The 14,742-nt window shown below is 40.4% G+C and overlaps 1 protein-coding gene across 1 annotated transcript; it reads right to left on the bottom strand.

The window, feature by feature from the left end:
- Positions 1-6,811: 6,811 nt before the first annotated feature.
- On the bottom strand, positions 6,812-14,235 carry tmem147 (transmembrane protein 147). The gene is made up of 8 exons (XM_088307599.1): positions 14,111-14,235; positions 13,642-13,744; positions 11,735-11,804; positions 11,349-11,414; positions 9,132-9,268; positions 8,933-9,017; positions 8,614-8,735; positions 6,812-7,709 (listed from the first exon to the last, which is right to left on the bottom strand). Exons 2-8 carry the CDS (start codon positions 13,716-13,718, stop codon positions 7,589-7,591), a joined length of 678 nt encoding a protein of 225 aa, XP_088163725.1. The 5' UTR covers positions 13,719-13,744; positions 14,111-14,235; the 3' UTR covers positions 6,812-7,588.
- Between the last annotated feature and the right edge of the window lie 507 nt (positions 14,236-14,742).

Here is a 14,742-nt window from a genome sequence, read left to right as displayed (position 1 = left end):
GGAGAGGAGCTTGTTGGAATTATGTTGATCCAGATGCTCAGGAGACCGAAAATATTGTGCGGCTGTCAAATGTCAGCCTTCGGTAGGACGATCCGGGCAGGGTAGGACATTTTGGGAAAACACCGGACGTGGAATGGAGACCTGACTCATTGAGGCTGGAAGAATGGTAAACTCTATATCGGCAGGTCTTATTCCTTTGAGATTCTGTTCTTAAATTCAATGCTCTGCAGTGCCGTAAAATACGTACGGTGATATTATTCTGCTAGTACGGAGACCACAGGTTATAGTGGGTTGGTTTCCTACATTGTCATTGGTAAGGTATTTAAGGTATATAAACACACTTGCTATTCAACTCTCTACCTAACACCCGTCCGCTCGTTCTCCTTGGCTACTTGTTCCCACAGCAGTCATCACTCACTCTTGTCTTTTTTCCTCCTTTCTCACCGTTCTTCAGCGCATGCGCACACCGCATACATACATCACAGCCGTCAGTCACACCACAAGCCGTCACAATACATGCACACACCGCATATTTTTCAAAATGGATTGTGATCACATCTATGTTTTTGGGAACCCTTTATTATTAGCAAAATGGTTGAGGAAACAGATGTGCAATATAATGTTTATTGGAATGTAAATAAATGCGCGTTTCTCTGTACTGTAACTGGACTAATATCCTGCTACTACTACTAATATTAAGCTTTGTTGCATCTCGGTACATATCGTCTCAGATTTACAAAAAATTCTTCCATATTATTCAGAGTGGAACTCAAAAGAGAAAACTAGATGAGAAACAGATGGGAATAGAAACAGTACCGGTTAAGTACCTGATTTGGGATATGTCACAGCAAACACGTCAGTGTCCTCCACAGAGAAATTTTCAGCATATTCCAAGCTCTCCTCAGAGTGAGCACCGGGTGGCAGGGCCAGGCCATGATACTTGATGTAGCTGAGCCAGGACATGCTGACTGGAGATCTGCAGGAGGACTGGATAGGTCACGTTACGCCACGCATCATTCCTTAAGGTAGTCTGTTTAGTAGTTTGTGTGATTAAAAGTAAGTCCCTCCTACTTCGACTGACAGGGATGAGCCACTTCTCCTTTTACTGTAAATTTGGATTGACTGCTTCCGATTGATTTTGCAGGGGTACATAGATCTGTCAAATGTAAGATGTAGCGCTTGTTAAAAAAAATCATACAGTATAGGACTACAATTGACCATTGTTTTAGATGAGAAGAAGGAAGTGGAGGGTAAATAATAAAGAAAGAATTAAGAGAAATGTGACACCTGTTTGTGGTGATTCCATCTACCACATAATTAACGCCACAAAAAATGATAAATAGGGGGCTGAGAAAATTATTTTTTAATATATTTTAGAATATCAAATCAAATGTTGGAGTAGCTTAACTGGAGCTACACAGAATTCTGACGAGGTTATGCCCTTCTAGCTTCGGTGAAGTGCCATCCCTGCTCTAATCAGGAAACTCTTCCCCAGTTGGGTCAGTTTCGAATGGCCATCAGGTCAGATCTAGCTTTTTTAAAACCTTCATATAACTCATTTATTACATCAAGTATAATAATGGATATTTCAACCCATATTTTGGTCAAACCTAATTTAAGTTGGTTAGTTACAGATACTGGTCCTCTGCTGCCAGATCACACTTGTTCAATTCACAGTGGAATGTGCAAGGCCTTAGTCAGACCATTAGTGTTTCCCAGCAATCCGTTATTCTTGCACACACAAGCCACAGTGTGTCTACAGAGAAAGCAATGTGTATGTGCGTATTAGCGAACAGCCGCGAGTATTGAGGCTTGCTCAAAATGCAAGCTTTGTGGGGCGCCTGAAGCACTTGCTAAGTGGAACGGGGAGGTGCGGGCGGGTGGCACAAAATGAGTTCAACTTGCAGAAGGGACAGATGTACTGGATGATTTGTGGTTTGACTTCGGTAGCGTCACATTCTTAAAAAAAAGTCCACAGAATGGGATCCTACAGAGCAAACTGCAAACACCGCAATGATCGCTGATCCAGCAGTGCCTCAAAAATGTCCCCCAAAAAATCAAATATGAGTATTCATGTCTGCCGGGAAGAGGGATTGTTCATTACAAAATAAAAAACATATAAAAGTTGGTTTAATGTAGAAGCACAGTAGGTACTGTAGTTGTGACCAAAACTCTCCACAGACCTTTTATGTAGTTAGTTGAGAACCAAAGTAAATAATGCTGAGAACATCTGGCATTATGTTACGTTCCTCATTGTACAAGCACTTTCCATTCTACTATCTTCTTTGCACTTTCTCCCTCCCTCAAAGAAGTGTAACAATATACTGGTGGGAATTGCATAGAGTTTCACCAGGATTTGGCACACAAGAGGTTGAGCACCTGTTTTTTTAATACTCTTTTGTATCATTTATTTAGTTTATTCACTGAATACAAGTACAAGGGTGGGGGGTTTATCCAACATACAGTACTGTGCAGCAAGATATGAGGCTAGGGTCTAAAGCAGGGGTGTCAAACTCATTTTCGCTCAGGGGCCTCATGGAGGAAAATCTATGACCAAGTGGGCCGGACCAATAAAATCATGATCTATACTATAAAACAATCAGCGTCAATATTACGCAAATTATCACTATTTGCATGCGATACTGGTGTTACCACGAGCTGAATGTGTCATCCATCCATCCATCCATCCATCATCTGTACCGCTTGTCCTCACTAGGGTCGCGGGGGGTGCTGGAGCCTATCCCAGCTATCTTCGGGCAGTAGGCGGGGGACACCCTGAACTGGTTGCCAGCCAATTGCAGGCCACACAGAGACGAACAACCATCCGCGCTCACACTCATACCTAGGGGCAACTTCAAGTGCCCAATCAACCTGCTATGCATGGTTTCTTTTGGGAATGTGGGAGGAAACCGGAGTACCCGGAGGAAACCCACGCAAGCACGGGGAGAACATGCAAACTCCACACAGGATGGCCGGAGCCGGGATCGAACCCACGCCCGATGCTGTCTCTCACTGTGAGGCCATCGTGCTAACCATTCGGCCACTGTGCCGCCCTGAATGTGTCATATTTAACACATTTATGTTTGATCTATGTAGTTCTGTTTTTTTCCCAATAAAACCATGACTTAAGATTGTGTTTTAGTGGCATGCAGGTTAATTCCATATTCAACTTCTTCACTCATTTGAACATTTCTTGTAAATATCAACAATAACACTTTGGAAGAAAGTCGTATGGGTTGACCACCACATTAAATGTTACAATATATATTAAAAGATCGGAGATGATGGTAAAAGTCCACTGAATCAAGTTTACAGATGTATCTTACTTGTGTACAACTAACATTGGCAATTTGGTTGATTTGGAGCGGCTGTTTATTCAGTTGGGATATACTTATCTTTATACATTACCAAATCTTCTCGCGGGCTGGATTCAAACCGTTTGTGGGCCAGATCCGGCCCATGGGCCGTATGTTTGTGTGTTTGTTTGGTGTCTTTCTTGATATCATGGGAGCTTTTGGCAACATTACTTCATCTCTATGAAAACAACAGGTGCCTCTGGAGCAAGTCCGTTGGACTGAGTTCTAAGTGAGATGTCAGACAGTTCAAGTGGAGCTTGATAGAAAAACTGTGATGAGGAAAATTGGTGAAAATACGGATGTCCACACGGTGGAACTTTGTCTCCTATCCCATGGAGTTTAGTTATGAATTCTTTGCATGTGAAATTCCACAAACAAAACATATGCACAAGCCTATGCCAGCGACCTAGTGGTTTAGTAGCGGGTGCAAATGCAAGGGCCATACACATTACTGTTGAATGGGCATGGAAAAACAAGCTACAGTTCACAGCGGCAGGAATGAAGCTGTCCTGTTCACCAACAAGCATTGTGGGCGCCCTATGGATGAGCAGAAAACAATTTGAACTTTCCACATCAGCAAAACTTCTCCGTATTACACTTGATAGCAGGTTGACGTGGAAAAGTCACATCATGTGGATTTCCTCCAAGGCAACTGCAGCACTAATGCAATGCAGACAAATTGTTGGTAAAATGTGGGGAATAAAACCGCACGATGAAATGGATATTCATGGCCATAGTGCGTCCTTTTTTGATGTATGCATGTGTATCCTGGATGAGCGGAGTGGACAAACTGGACCCGCTACCCGCATGCTACTCGATCATGAAAAAAATATTAATTAAGATTATTATGGTAATAATTGAAATCACAATTAGTGAAACAATTATTTTTGGGTGGGAGCAAACAAAAAGTATTTCACTGTTAACAACATTGAGAAAAATTAAATTATTTTAAACACTAATTTTGATTATGGTTTCCTTGCATAAAAAACAAAGTAAACAAAGTGCACTTGCTATTGTAGTGTATTTTCATACATTCTAACATATGGAAGCTTATAATTCTTCTCTTCTATTATAATGGCGCAACTGTTGGTCTGCTGAACGGATAGTCTTATGTTGAGCCCCAAATACAATGAGTTACGACCCTGATATGCATTGGGCCTCAACATAGTTTGTCAGGTCAGGGATTTTGACAGGGGTCCCCGACTTCTCAAGGGGCGGATATACAGGAATGGGTCCCGGTTCAGACGAGATTGCACCGAGGAGCAACATAAGGGGAGTCCACACCTGTTATCGTTTTGAGGGTTTTGGATGGCCATGTAAGGGGAAGTAGGATGAGAATGCATATGGAACAAGGGGGAATTGGATATTCGTGTCTTTTGTTATCGTTCCCGAAAAGAAGGGAAGGCTCGAGAGGAGGGGGACCCTTCTTTTGGGGGAACTTCTGGCATCAGCTGATTTGACACCAATAAAATAAAATCTTTTTTCCAACCACTGGTGTGGCCCAGAAGTGTTTTCCATCACCAATCCAGCCTTGCTTGGTGACCCGTCTGGAGGGAAGATGGGCCAGACCAGCACATCAAACAGCAAAATACACCACACGATACACTGTAACATTTAAATAAACAATTTCAATAGGACGCTCGAAATTTGAACTCAAGTATACTAACTATAGTATTAGACATTGTAAAAAGAATACTATTTCATCGGTTAATATATATATAATTTCGATTAATGGCAAAGCCCTACCCACGGGAGAAAAAAAAAACCTCCAAAGATGCAGCGACAAGGGTGCTTAATGATTTCTTCAGCGTCTCCAAGGACACCTTAAGGTGCAATGTTGCTGAATGTCATGCCAATACAAAGGTTTGTTAGCGGAGATTGTTCATGGGTCATGCCAAATTGGTGGGACAGGTGGGACTATGGATGGCCAAAAACTATGAGGCACAGCTCAATTCATTGAAGAAATGTCACAAATACAAGTACAGCTCCAGAGTCATGCGGATGTGTGCAATAGTGACGTAATTTGTCATTGTTGGATATAAACTAAATTCATTCAAACATGCTGTCAAAGTCAAGGGGCAATCGAATATGAATGCCACTTGGGGGAAAATGTTCTGCGGTAATACATCAATGGTTTAAAATTTGGACGGAAAGGTAGGACTGGGTATTCATTTGAAGTACCCGAACAGTACTCAGTTCAGCAAACCCTCTTCTTGGGCCAACTAAGTACTGTCTTCCAGGCAGACGTCTTCGCAACATTATTGGCCACACAAATACTGCTTGAGCAGAGGGTCCTGCAACAAGTAAAAATTGTCTTTTCTGATAGCCCGGCTGCTGTTAAGGCAATGGAATGTAATATGATCACATGGGACAAAGTTTTGCATTGCATTGAAAACCTGAATGAACTGGTTGATGGTTGCATGGATACCTGGTAAGTAGGATTGTAAAGAAAAAAAAAAACTTATAAAACTGTGATTGGAGCTCCTCATTGAGGGCCCAGAACCTTTCATTCGGGTCCCGTATGCCAGCTGTATCCATGCTTTGAAAACTCTTCGGCAGCATGAGAAAAGCGTACCGATTGTAAAAGAACACCGGAAGCTGTTGGATGGCTTTTGTTTTTCGGCTCTGCAACCGCACCCTGAGGCTGAGTAGAAACAACTCAATCTGGTAGTATTTCCAGGACAGAAGCCCAAAAATACCACAGGCCTAAACCATGTGCCTGAATGCTTCAGCCCCTGAAATAGATGGTTGAACAGCCGGGGATCACTGCCTTTATAACAACAACAACGGGTCTCATGGGATCATACAGATGTACCTAATGTTGTGGCCCGTAGCCTGCAGATTTTAAAAACCTGTTGACTATAATTAAGAGTTTGCAATTGCAAATAAATTTAACATTTTCGATTGTGGGCCCTTACTGTTTTCCAAGCAGATCAGGAAAAAACCTCATTTAACATCCCAGAAAATAAGATAATCACTCAGGATAATCTCTTTTAGAGATTCTGTAATTGGGCCATTTTCCAACTTTCATCACATGGGTAAAAGAATGTTCAAATTGAGTCTAATTATCGGTATGCACGCACCCCACTATATAGGATAAACCAAGGTAGACAACCAAGAAAAACTAAATCCACAAAACCACATGCAGTCCAATCATCCAAACAATGAAAACTCAAGTTCAGATTTATTCAGATCTCAATGGAATGTCATTTTAAAACATTTTCTAACCAATAAGACTACGGTGTAAGAGACCATCCAACTAGACTTCTGGAAGAACAAGTAGAGCATAATTTGTTTAGAAATAAGTAAATCCCAGATATTTGCTCTCATATAGTGACAATTAAGACACTTTGGTTAAACAGTTTGAATTTGTCTTGTTGTGCATTAAGGTATATTTTTGTATTGAACTGTGATTAAAACAATCAGAACTTGGTTGCTCATCTATTATGTCTTAGATAATGACGCGTCGAAAAGTTGTTTATAAATAAAATGACAATTGTGATGTCCACGTAAAGAAAATACATGATTAAAAAAAGTGTTGTTAATCCATTAATTAAAGGGGAAGTGAACCCCCCAAAATTCTTGAGAATTTATTATATGCAGTCCTACTAGTCGAAACATGGTGTTCTGATTAATATTGCGTTTGTGGAATATGATTTAAGCAGTAAAATCGAGCCCATTTTTGTCCATCTTGGGAGGGCGGGCGGCCATTTTGCCACTTGCTGTTGATTGAAAATCAAATCATAGGGCTCAAGTAACCACCAATCATAGCTCAGCTTCAGAAAACAGGTGAGCCGTTAATGAGGCCTGAGCAACTGTGATGCAATTTTCAGTCGACAGAAAGTGACAAAAAGGCCCCCTTTGTTGGCTAAAAACAGGTGCATTTAGGTGCTTAACTCATATTATATAAAGGAAATAATCAGAATGCCATGCTTAGACTAGCGAACACGCTTGACTTCCCCTTTAAAAAGGCTGAACATACAGTAAATGTTACTTGCAATGGCTTAATTTGTGACCAAAATACACGGTTTTACCAAATCTCAAGTGTTTCAGTCGATACAATAGAAAATGTCTTTTGATGTCATTTCGATCCACCAGAAAATAATATGATCCATTGCAGACCCATTGCAGATCCACTGGGAGTCGGCGGCCGGGGGGTACCCTGGTTGAACTGGCTCGAATACCAATTGGAGGCTTGGGTGTAAAACCAGTCAATACAACTAGTTTTGGACTTAGTTGCTGTGCACCAGGGTGACAAAGAGAAAAAGTGAGCAGAGGGAGATAGCACCAGTCAGCACAGCTTTCACCAACAACACGGTCCAACTGCCCAAGAGGAAGGCATGGATGAACAACCTGCACATACAAGAGGTGGAAAAAGAAGTTATCACAGTGTTCAAAGAACATTTAATTATTTGATATAATATTGACTTGTCGAAAGAACATGCCAGATCAATACTACACAAGGGAAACTCTTGTTTGTCCAGAATGCCAAATCACCCCTCAAAACAACATGCCAACTGCAACATTTTAGTTTATTTTGACATTTAACAATTGTGTTTTACGTGGAGTAAACAAAATCAACACAAACATGAATAAAAATAATTACTGTAGGTAAACATGAAATTCTCATTTCAGAAGTCATATTTCCATATAGTGCACCCAACCTATTTTGCTGCTTAGAAGCTGACTAAATGAAGGAACCAGAATCATCTCTCCTCCTGCCAAGAATGTACTTGTAATATCTTGAGATATTAATAACTATATGGACGGAGATCAGCTTCATTGGAGTTGGCGTTTAACGCACTTGAGATTAATTACTTTGTCTCCTATAGGTTCTTCGACAACTCCGGCATGTGTAAACCACTAGCACCCTCTATTGGTACCTAGCTGGATGTCAGATGAGTCACTATATAACTGCTGGCCAATTTGTCGTCTGTCCAAATTGTCAAGCTTTTCCTGGTTAACGTGGCACACAGCAATGCCATTGAGTAACCGCCAGCAGATGATAGCTGTCAAGAACTGTGATGGCTTGTGAAATGATTGTGGAAATAATTAACATTTTCCATGATATTGAAGTTTTTTGGAAAGGGACTCCATTGCAATTGAATGAAATTGCTTTGTAAACTTGAACGCTTTATCGTCTGGAATGTGATCCAGATTGCCCATTTCCAAAACATGGGGAAAATCCCAATGAACAGCTTTGTGATGCCCTTGTTTTGAGTAAATACAAGAACGAGTGTGGTGATAATGCACTTACTCCATTAAGAATGATTTGTAGACACAAAGTGCCAGGAGCACAGTAACAGGGAGCCTGAAGCTCTTGGGAAGGTCATAGCGTGTAAACATCCACACAACTGCTGCCATGGCAATATAATGGACCTGTACACAGACAGAAAGAAAATAAATAAAAACATTTTAGACAATGTGCTCAGCTGACCATGGAGGGAAACTATTTTCACACGTTGCTGCCATTTCAAAACGGAACCAGGGGGATGAGTTGCAGTCGCTGCAGTGAACAAAAAAATGTGGCAGAATGAGACCCCCAGTGGGTGAGCACATGAATGACAGACACTCACCAAACTAATATTGGAGTCAAAACTCATCTGGATATATTTCCAGTCAAACTCGATCCCTCTGGCCCCAACCCAGAGAGGAAGACATCTGCAGAACCACAAGCACAGACTTTGATATGAACACTAATGAAACTGAGTTATCCGAAATTACATTAATTGAAGTCAATTTAAAAAAAAAAAAAAAAAAAGGCACAATGCTTACCTTGACATTATAAGTTCTGCGGTTGCCCAGCCCATAGCGGCCACCATTATTTTGAATTCTCCTTTGCCGGCATTACGTGACATGACAAGATGGAGGCCCAACAGGTCTGCAAGGTCAACTGTTGCTTTCATGAATTCCTGAGAGAAACACAGTCATATCCAAATCCTTTGGTACACCTGCGTTCGCCAAAAAAGTCAATTTATGTGAGCTGGATCCAAAAATAACTAAATAAATGCATCACGGTTTACGTTTAAGTATAATAATGCTGTTTTGGCTCCTAGACGTTACTTGGATGTCAATTCTTGTGAGATTGCAATTTAGCAGTGGTGGACGGCATCATAATATTTACTGTTTATAATAGTTTGCCACACATGAATTTGAAGGTAATCATAATGGTAAAAATACTTTAGTAAGGTGCAGAGCAGTGCATTGCAAAAACCTCCATTAACATATTGGAAACTTATCTCTGCAACAAGTTTCAATTAAAATAGGAAATTGCAACACTATTATTAGGTGCTGGATATGACATTTTGTCTGTAAAGATTTTTGTTGGTCGGTTGAATATTGGTTTGTTTTTTGAGATACATAAATCTAAAAAAAATATTTTACCCCTATACCTTAAGGCAGGCGTGGGCAAACTACAGCCCACAGGCCACATGCGGCCCATTAAACATTTTAATCCGGCCCGCCAAACTTGAAAAAAATTAAATGAATAAACCTTGTTAATGTTTTATTATCTAAATACTGTGGTTTTTCAAAGACATATTTATATATATATTGTTGTAAGGCTTTTGTTCACTTTCATTTGAAACTAAATGCATTTATTTTCTCCGATGAGGTGAGGTTACCAATCATCCATCTGCTACTGGTCCCGCCCTTCTGTCAAATTTTAGAACCCATTGTGGCCCGTCAATCAAAAAATTTGCCCACCGCTGCCTTAAAGGGTTAAATGCGAGGATGGAAGCGCTTGAAAAGGACGCGATAGATATTTTCATGAATAAGATAGCAAGTGTGTAAGGACAGAAGGGTGCCCAGGTCCCGGACGGAGGGCGCAGGACAGACCGGCAAAATAGGGTAAAGTGACTATCTATGCCATTAGCATTAGCGCTCGTTGAATATAAAAGGAACCCTCCTAATAATGACTCTAACCAACTGATAGTAATTTCAGCCACAACTAAGTCAACCCCATATCATTTTCCAGGCGGAAACTGATAGAACATTTCATGATAGTACACTTTATGTTAAATCTTACCCGATATTAAGTATGTGCTGCAAACACGAGCACTGTTGATGAAACTTATAGACACCATCTGTACCTACGGGGGGGGGGGTACCTTTTGCATCCTCTTTCACCCTTTTCTCTATATAAGCAACATTTTGGCAGGAAAAGCAGTCAGTCAAGCAGAGTGCTCATCAAACCCACGCAACATTTACAGATTTTGGAACACCACATTATAAGGCGCCCCAGTCCATTTTGGAGAAAACCTTCGACTTTTAATTGTGCCTTAACGGTCATAAATATACAGTACTATCTTAAAAAGGTTGATGCTGCTTTGCTGTTGGCGCGCATGTATACTCGATATGCTTTCAAAAAAGTGAGTTTTTGGCTTGGCAAACTGCTCTGGACAACATATGGTGTAGATAAAGCACGATAAAAGGGCACTTTTTTCACATATTTTGAACAATCTATGATGAGTTTTTCAGCAAAAGTACAAGTAGTGATCAATTTAAAATTATTTGGGATTCCATGGTGAAATGGAAACAGCGATCGCAGATTTGAAGTAGGACTCAAGCCGCTAAGCACTAAATATGACAGCAACAATCTGGTGTGTCATTCACTAGCAGCTGATGGTTCAAGGGAAGGCTCAGTCAATGACTTAACGTCACATCCGTTTCCAACATGGCACCTTCAGCTTGCATTCAAATTTAGCAGAAGGATTGCAGGCACGCTGCTTTCGCAAACACAAAACTAGACACAAAGGGAACAACAGATATTTATTTTCTTTCTTTCCGTCAACTTTACGACAATGCTCCCTTTTATCATCAACACGCCGGCAGAGGTAACCTCGAAGTTCATAACTTGAACGTCCACTATAGCCAGAGGTCATTCAAGTTAACTTTATGAAGGCATAATTGTCATTGCAACTTTTGTCTTCAATCTCATCTTTTGTGCAAACATACCTAATATTGTGAGCATAATGTCACTTTGACACTTACCCCTACAAAGTCATAAACTCCAGCTCCTCCTTCCCAGGTGGGGAAAAAAGTTGCAAGGAACATCATCTGGCAAATACAACAACAGCAAAAAAACACTTACATATTATTTTTAGTGGTATCTAGCTCAGTGGTTCTCAACCATTTAGGGGTCCTCTTGCATATTTTTGATTGACCTAAAGTCAATAAAGTCAAAATATGAGCTTTTGGTTGTATTGTATATGTTGTTTCTCTAAATGTCATAGGAGCTTTTTTTTTAAGAAATTGTGTGGACCACTGGAGGTCCACAGACCCTGGTTGAGGAACACTGATTTTGCATAAATGAAACTTTATTGTAAATTTTCCTCATTTAGCTTCGAGGTTAATATCAAATTATAGAGCTCACTCACTTTGCAGAGCTGGACAAAAAGGTAGGTCGCTCCAGCCTGGACACATCTCCAGAAAGCATTGTATTCGGAACTAACAATCAGACGCAAATGGTGAATAAGATGATACGTCATTAGGAAGAAAAACAAAAACTGGAAAGTAAGTATAAATGTATCCTTAAAATCATGCGATATAGAAAATTAAGACAAAAAATGCTTGTTAATATTAAGTACCACCATTTGCAAAATACTAAGAGGATTTGGCAGACCCTCACAACGCTCTGGCATTACTAATCTGATTAGAAGGCTCTTTTTGTCTCCTCCACGAAAATGCAACACGAAAGCAGCATGTAAAATAACCAAGAAACAGTATACAATACAATACATCTAGTAAATCGCAACTAATTTTTCAATTTGGGTAAGCTGTATCATATAAGATATGTGAAGAAACCATCAATTTCCATACACAAGAATCATTTGGGGACATGGATGTAATGGTATTTAAAGATAAGATGCCTTATCTTCGTGCTGGGAGATCATTCAATATCAACAATGTATCAGGATAGACACGTAATCGATACCAATAGAAAATGCCTTTGATAACATGTTTGATAGGAAAAAAAAAAAAATCAGGAAGCAAACCCTGACACGGCATTGTGCATGTTGGAGGCACGGATGGAAAGCGCAGGGATTCCAAACACTGGGAATATACCTGAAAAAAAAATACTACTCGATACGACTCATATTACCAATAATCATCATGGGCCCTTGTACCCTTGTGCCTTCCAACCACGCATTCCCGTCAAGGGTACGAGTGTTTAGGGTGTCTAAATTCTGCGAAGGGCTCTGTCACCCTGCCCCCTTTGCACCTTTGTTCTGCACTTCGGATGAGTCTGCATCAATGCCGACTAAGCCAAAGCATCCATCCTGAGCTGCTTCTCCTCACAAACATCGCAGGCATGATGGAGCCTATCCCAGCCGTCTTCAGGCAGAAAGTGGGGTACATCCTGGACTGGTTGCCAGCCAATTGCAGGGCACACAAAGATGAAGAACCATCCGCGCTCACACTCGCACCCAGGGGCAATTCAGGGTGTTTTTGGAATGTGGGAGGAAACCGGAGTACCCAGAGAAAACCCATGCAGGCACGGGGAAAACACGCAAACTCCACACAGGAAGGCCAGAGCCGAACCCTGCACCTCTCAATTGCTAGACCATCGTGCTATCCAAGTCTCCCACCGGGCCGCCATTCAGTCAAAGCATATTACCCACAATTCACTGCGGATTTGAACAAAATATCAGGAAAAAAATTCCCGAGTCTGTGCAAAAAAAAAAAAAAAAAAAGCCTTTTCATGTCTAGGTATCGAATTATTACCACAAAGTTGTGTTTTGCTGTATTTAGAATCTTAAGCAGCGCAATTGCCAAAACTTCACACGGTTCCACCATGTTTGATGATGCATTTCTAACACTGTGGCGCAAGTCGATGATGTTACACGCAGTCCTAATTCTGCAATTTTGGCACGCTTGTAAACCGCGCCCTCAAACACTACATGCACTTCAAATAGGTGTGCACTTCATTGAAGACCGTAGGCCGGTAACGTGGGTATTGGGATTGGGCCATGGGGTCACCTAAAATGGGCAAAGTCATAAACGCCTCATTAAGTACCTTTTTTTAAAAAAAAAACAACAACAAAAAAACAAGGCATCACTACAAGAAATATAAATGTAAATTTTCCCATGATTCAAGATACTGTGGTGTATCAATAGTTTTTCATTTTAAAATAGTTTCTGAGCTCTTTAAAATAGAACAAGTTTATTTGAATTTGGAGCAACCAGAAATTTTACTTCACACAGTGATAAAAAAAGGATTTTCACTGGAAACGTGTTCTGTCAATTAAGTATAATTGCTGATATTAAATAAAGGTATACTTACAGCCCACTGCACTTGTATGTTATAAAGTAAGGGAAATACGCCAAAGCAAAGCAATTTCCAAAATGAAACAGGGTCATGACGGCTTGCCAGATGGTCTGGGAACCTGTACAAATACAGTATTTAAAAAGAAAAGAAATATATTTAGATTAGTCCATACGACAAATGTGCAAGGACATGCACCGCGAGCACACACCACTGAACTGATATTAAATATTACAATTCAACATTGCTTATTCACGCGGTAAGTGAATTGATCTGTGTATGGATAAGATGGGTAAGGTATAACTTTCTTTTGGAATAAGGCACCTTGAACACACGATAATACTAGACTCGCATGTTCATCGTGCCACAGAGACACTGTGAACGATGTAAAGACACGTGTACTTATTTGTTAATCTCAATGTGCGCACACACAAGCATGTAAATGTATCGGTAGCATAAAATGTAAAATTAGTAAAACGTCACTTACAACAATAATAAAGACGAATCAGAATTCCGCAAGGCACCAAATGACAACCGGAAGTCAGTGTAGTTCTACGTTTAAATCCCTCCGACTGAGTTTCCGCTGGGGATTAACGGAGGCGCAAAGGTGACGATAAATAACCACCAGGGGGAGCCTTATCAGAACAAGGCGTCATCTTTAAACTCCTGGTTTTGGTTGGTTAGATTTGTCCTGCATTCATAGCATGGACAATAAAATCTTTAGATCTTTGTTTAAAGGGGAAATCATTAGTTCCATAAGTGATTTCATGCTGGAATAAATAGGTGGGAACACATTGACAGGAAAAAGGTCTGACTGTGACCCAATCTTTATCTGTTGACCAACAAAGTTAAAGAAATCTCATTTCGGAAAATGTATCGGTTTTACCCCTCTAATGATCGCATTGTTAAAAGATTTTATAAAGACATTGTTGTGAAATGCTCTTTTTGTTCTTTGGATGCCGAAATAGTGTCTCATTTATTTTGGCTTTGCTCAATTGTTCAAAGATTTTGGACTGATCTAAGTAACTTTATTGCTAACAATATTGATAAAGATGTTCTGCTGTTTTGGGAGGATGTTCTGCTTGGTCTCTATGACTTAGAAGAAGAAAGAAATAAGGC

Source organism: Idiotropiscis lumnitzeri, chromosome 10, assembly GCF_059441095.1.
Source record: "Idiotropiscis lumnitzeri isolate Australia: NSW breed Sydney's pygmy pipehorse chromosome 10, RoL_Ilum_1.0, whole genome shotgun sequence".
NCBI lineage: Eukaryota > Metazoa > Chordata > Actinopteri > Syngnathiformes > Syngnathidae > Idiotropiscis > Idiotropiscis lumnitzeri.
The sequence above is the reverse complement of the archived record's forward strand: the minus strand, read 5'-3'. Positions and strand labels throughout refer to the sequence as shown.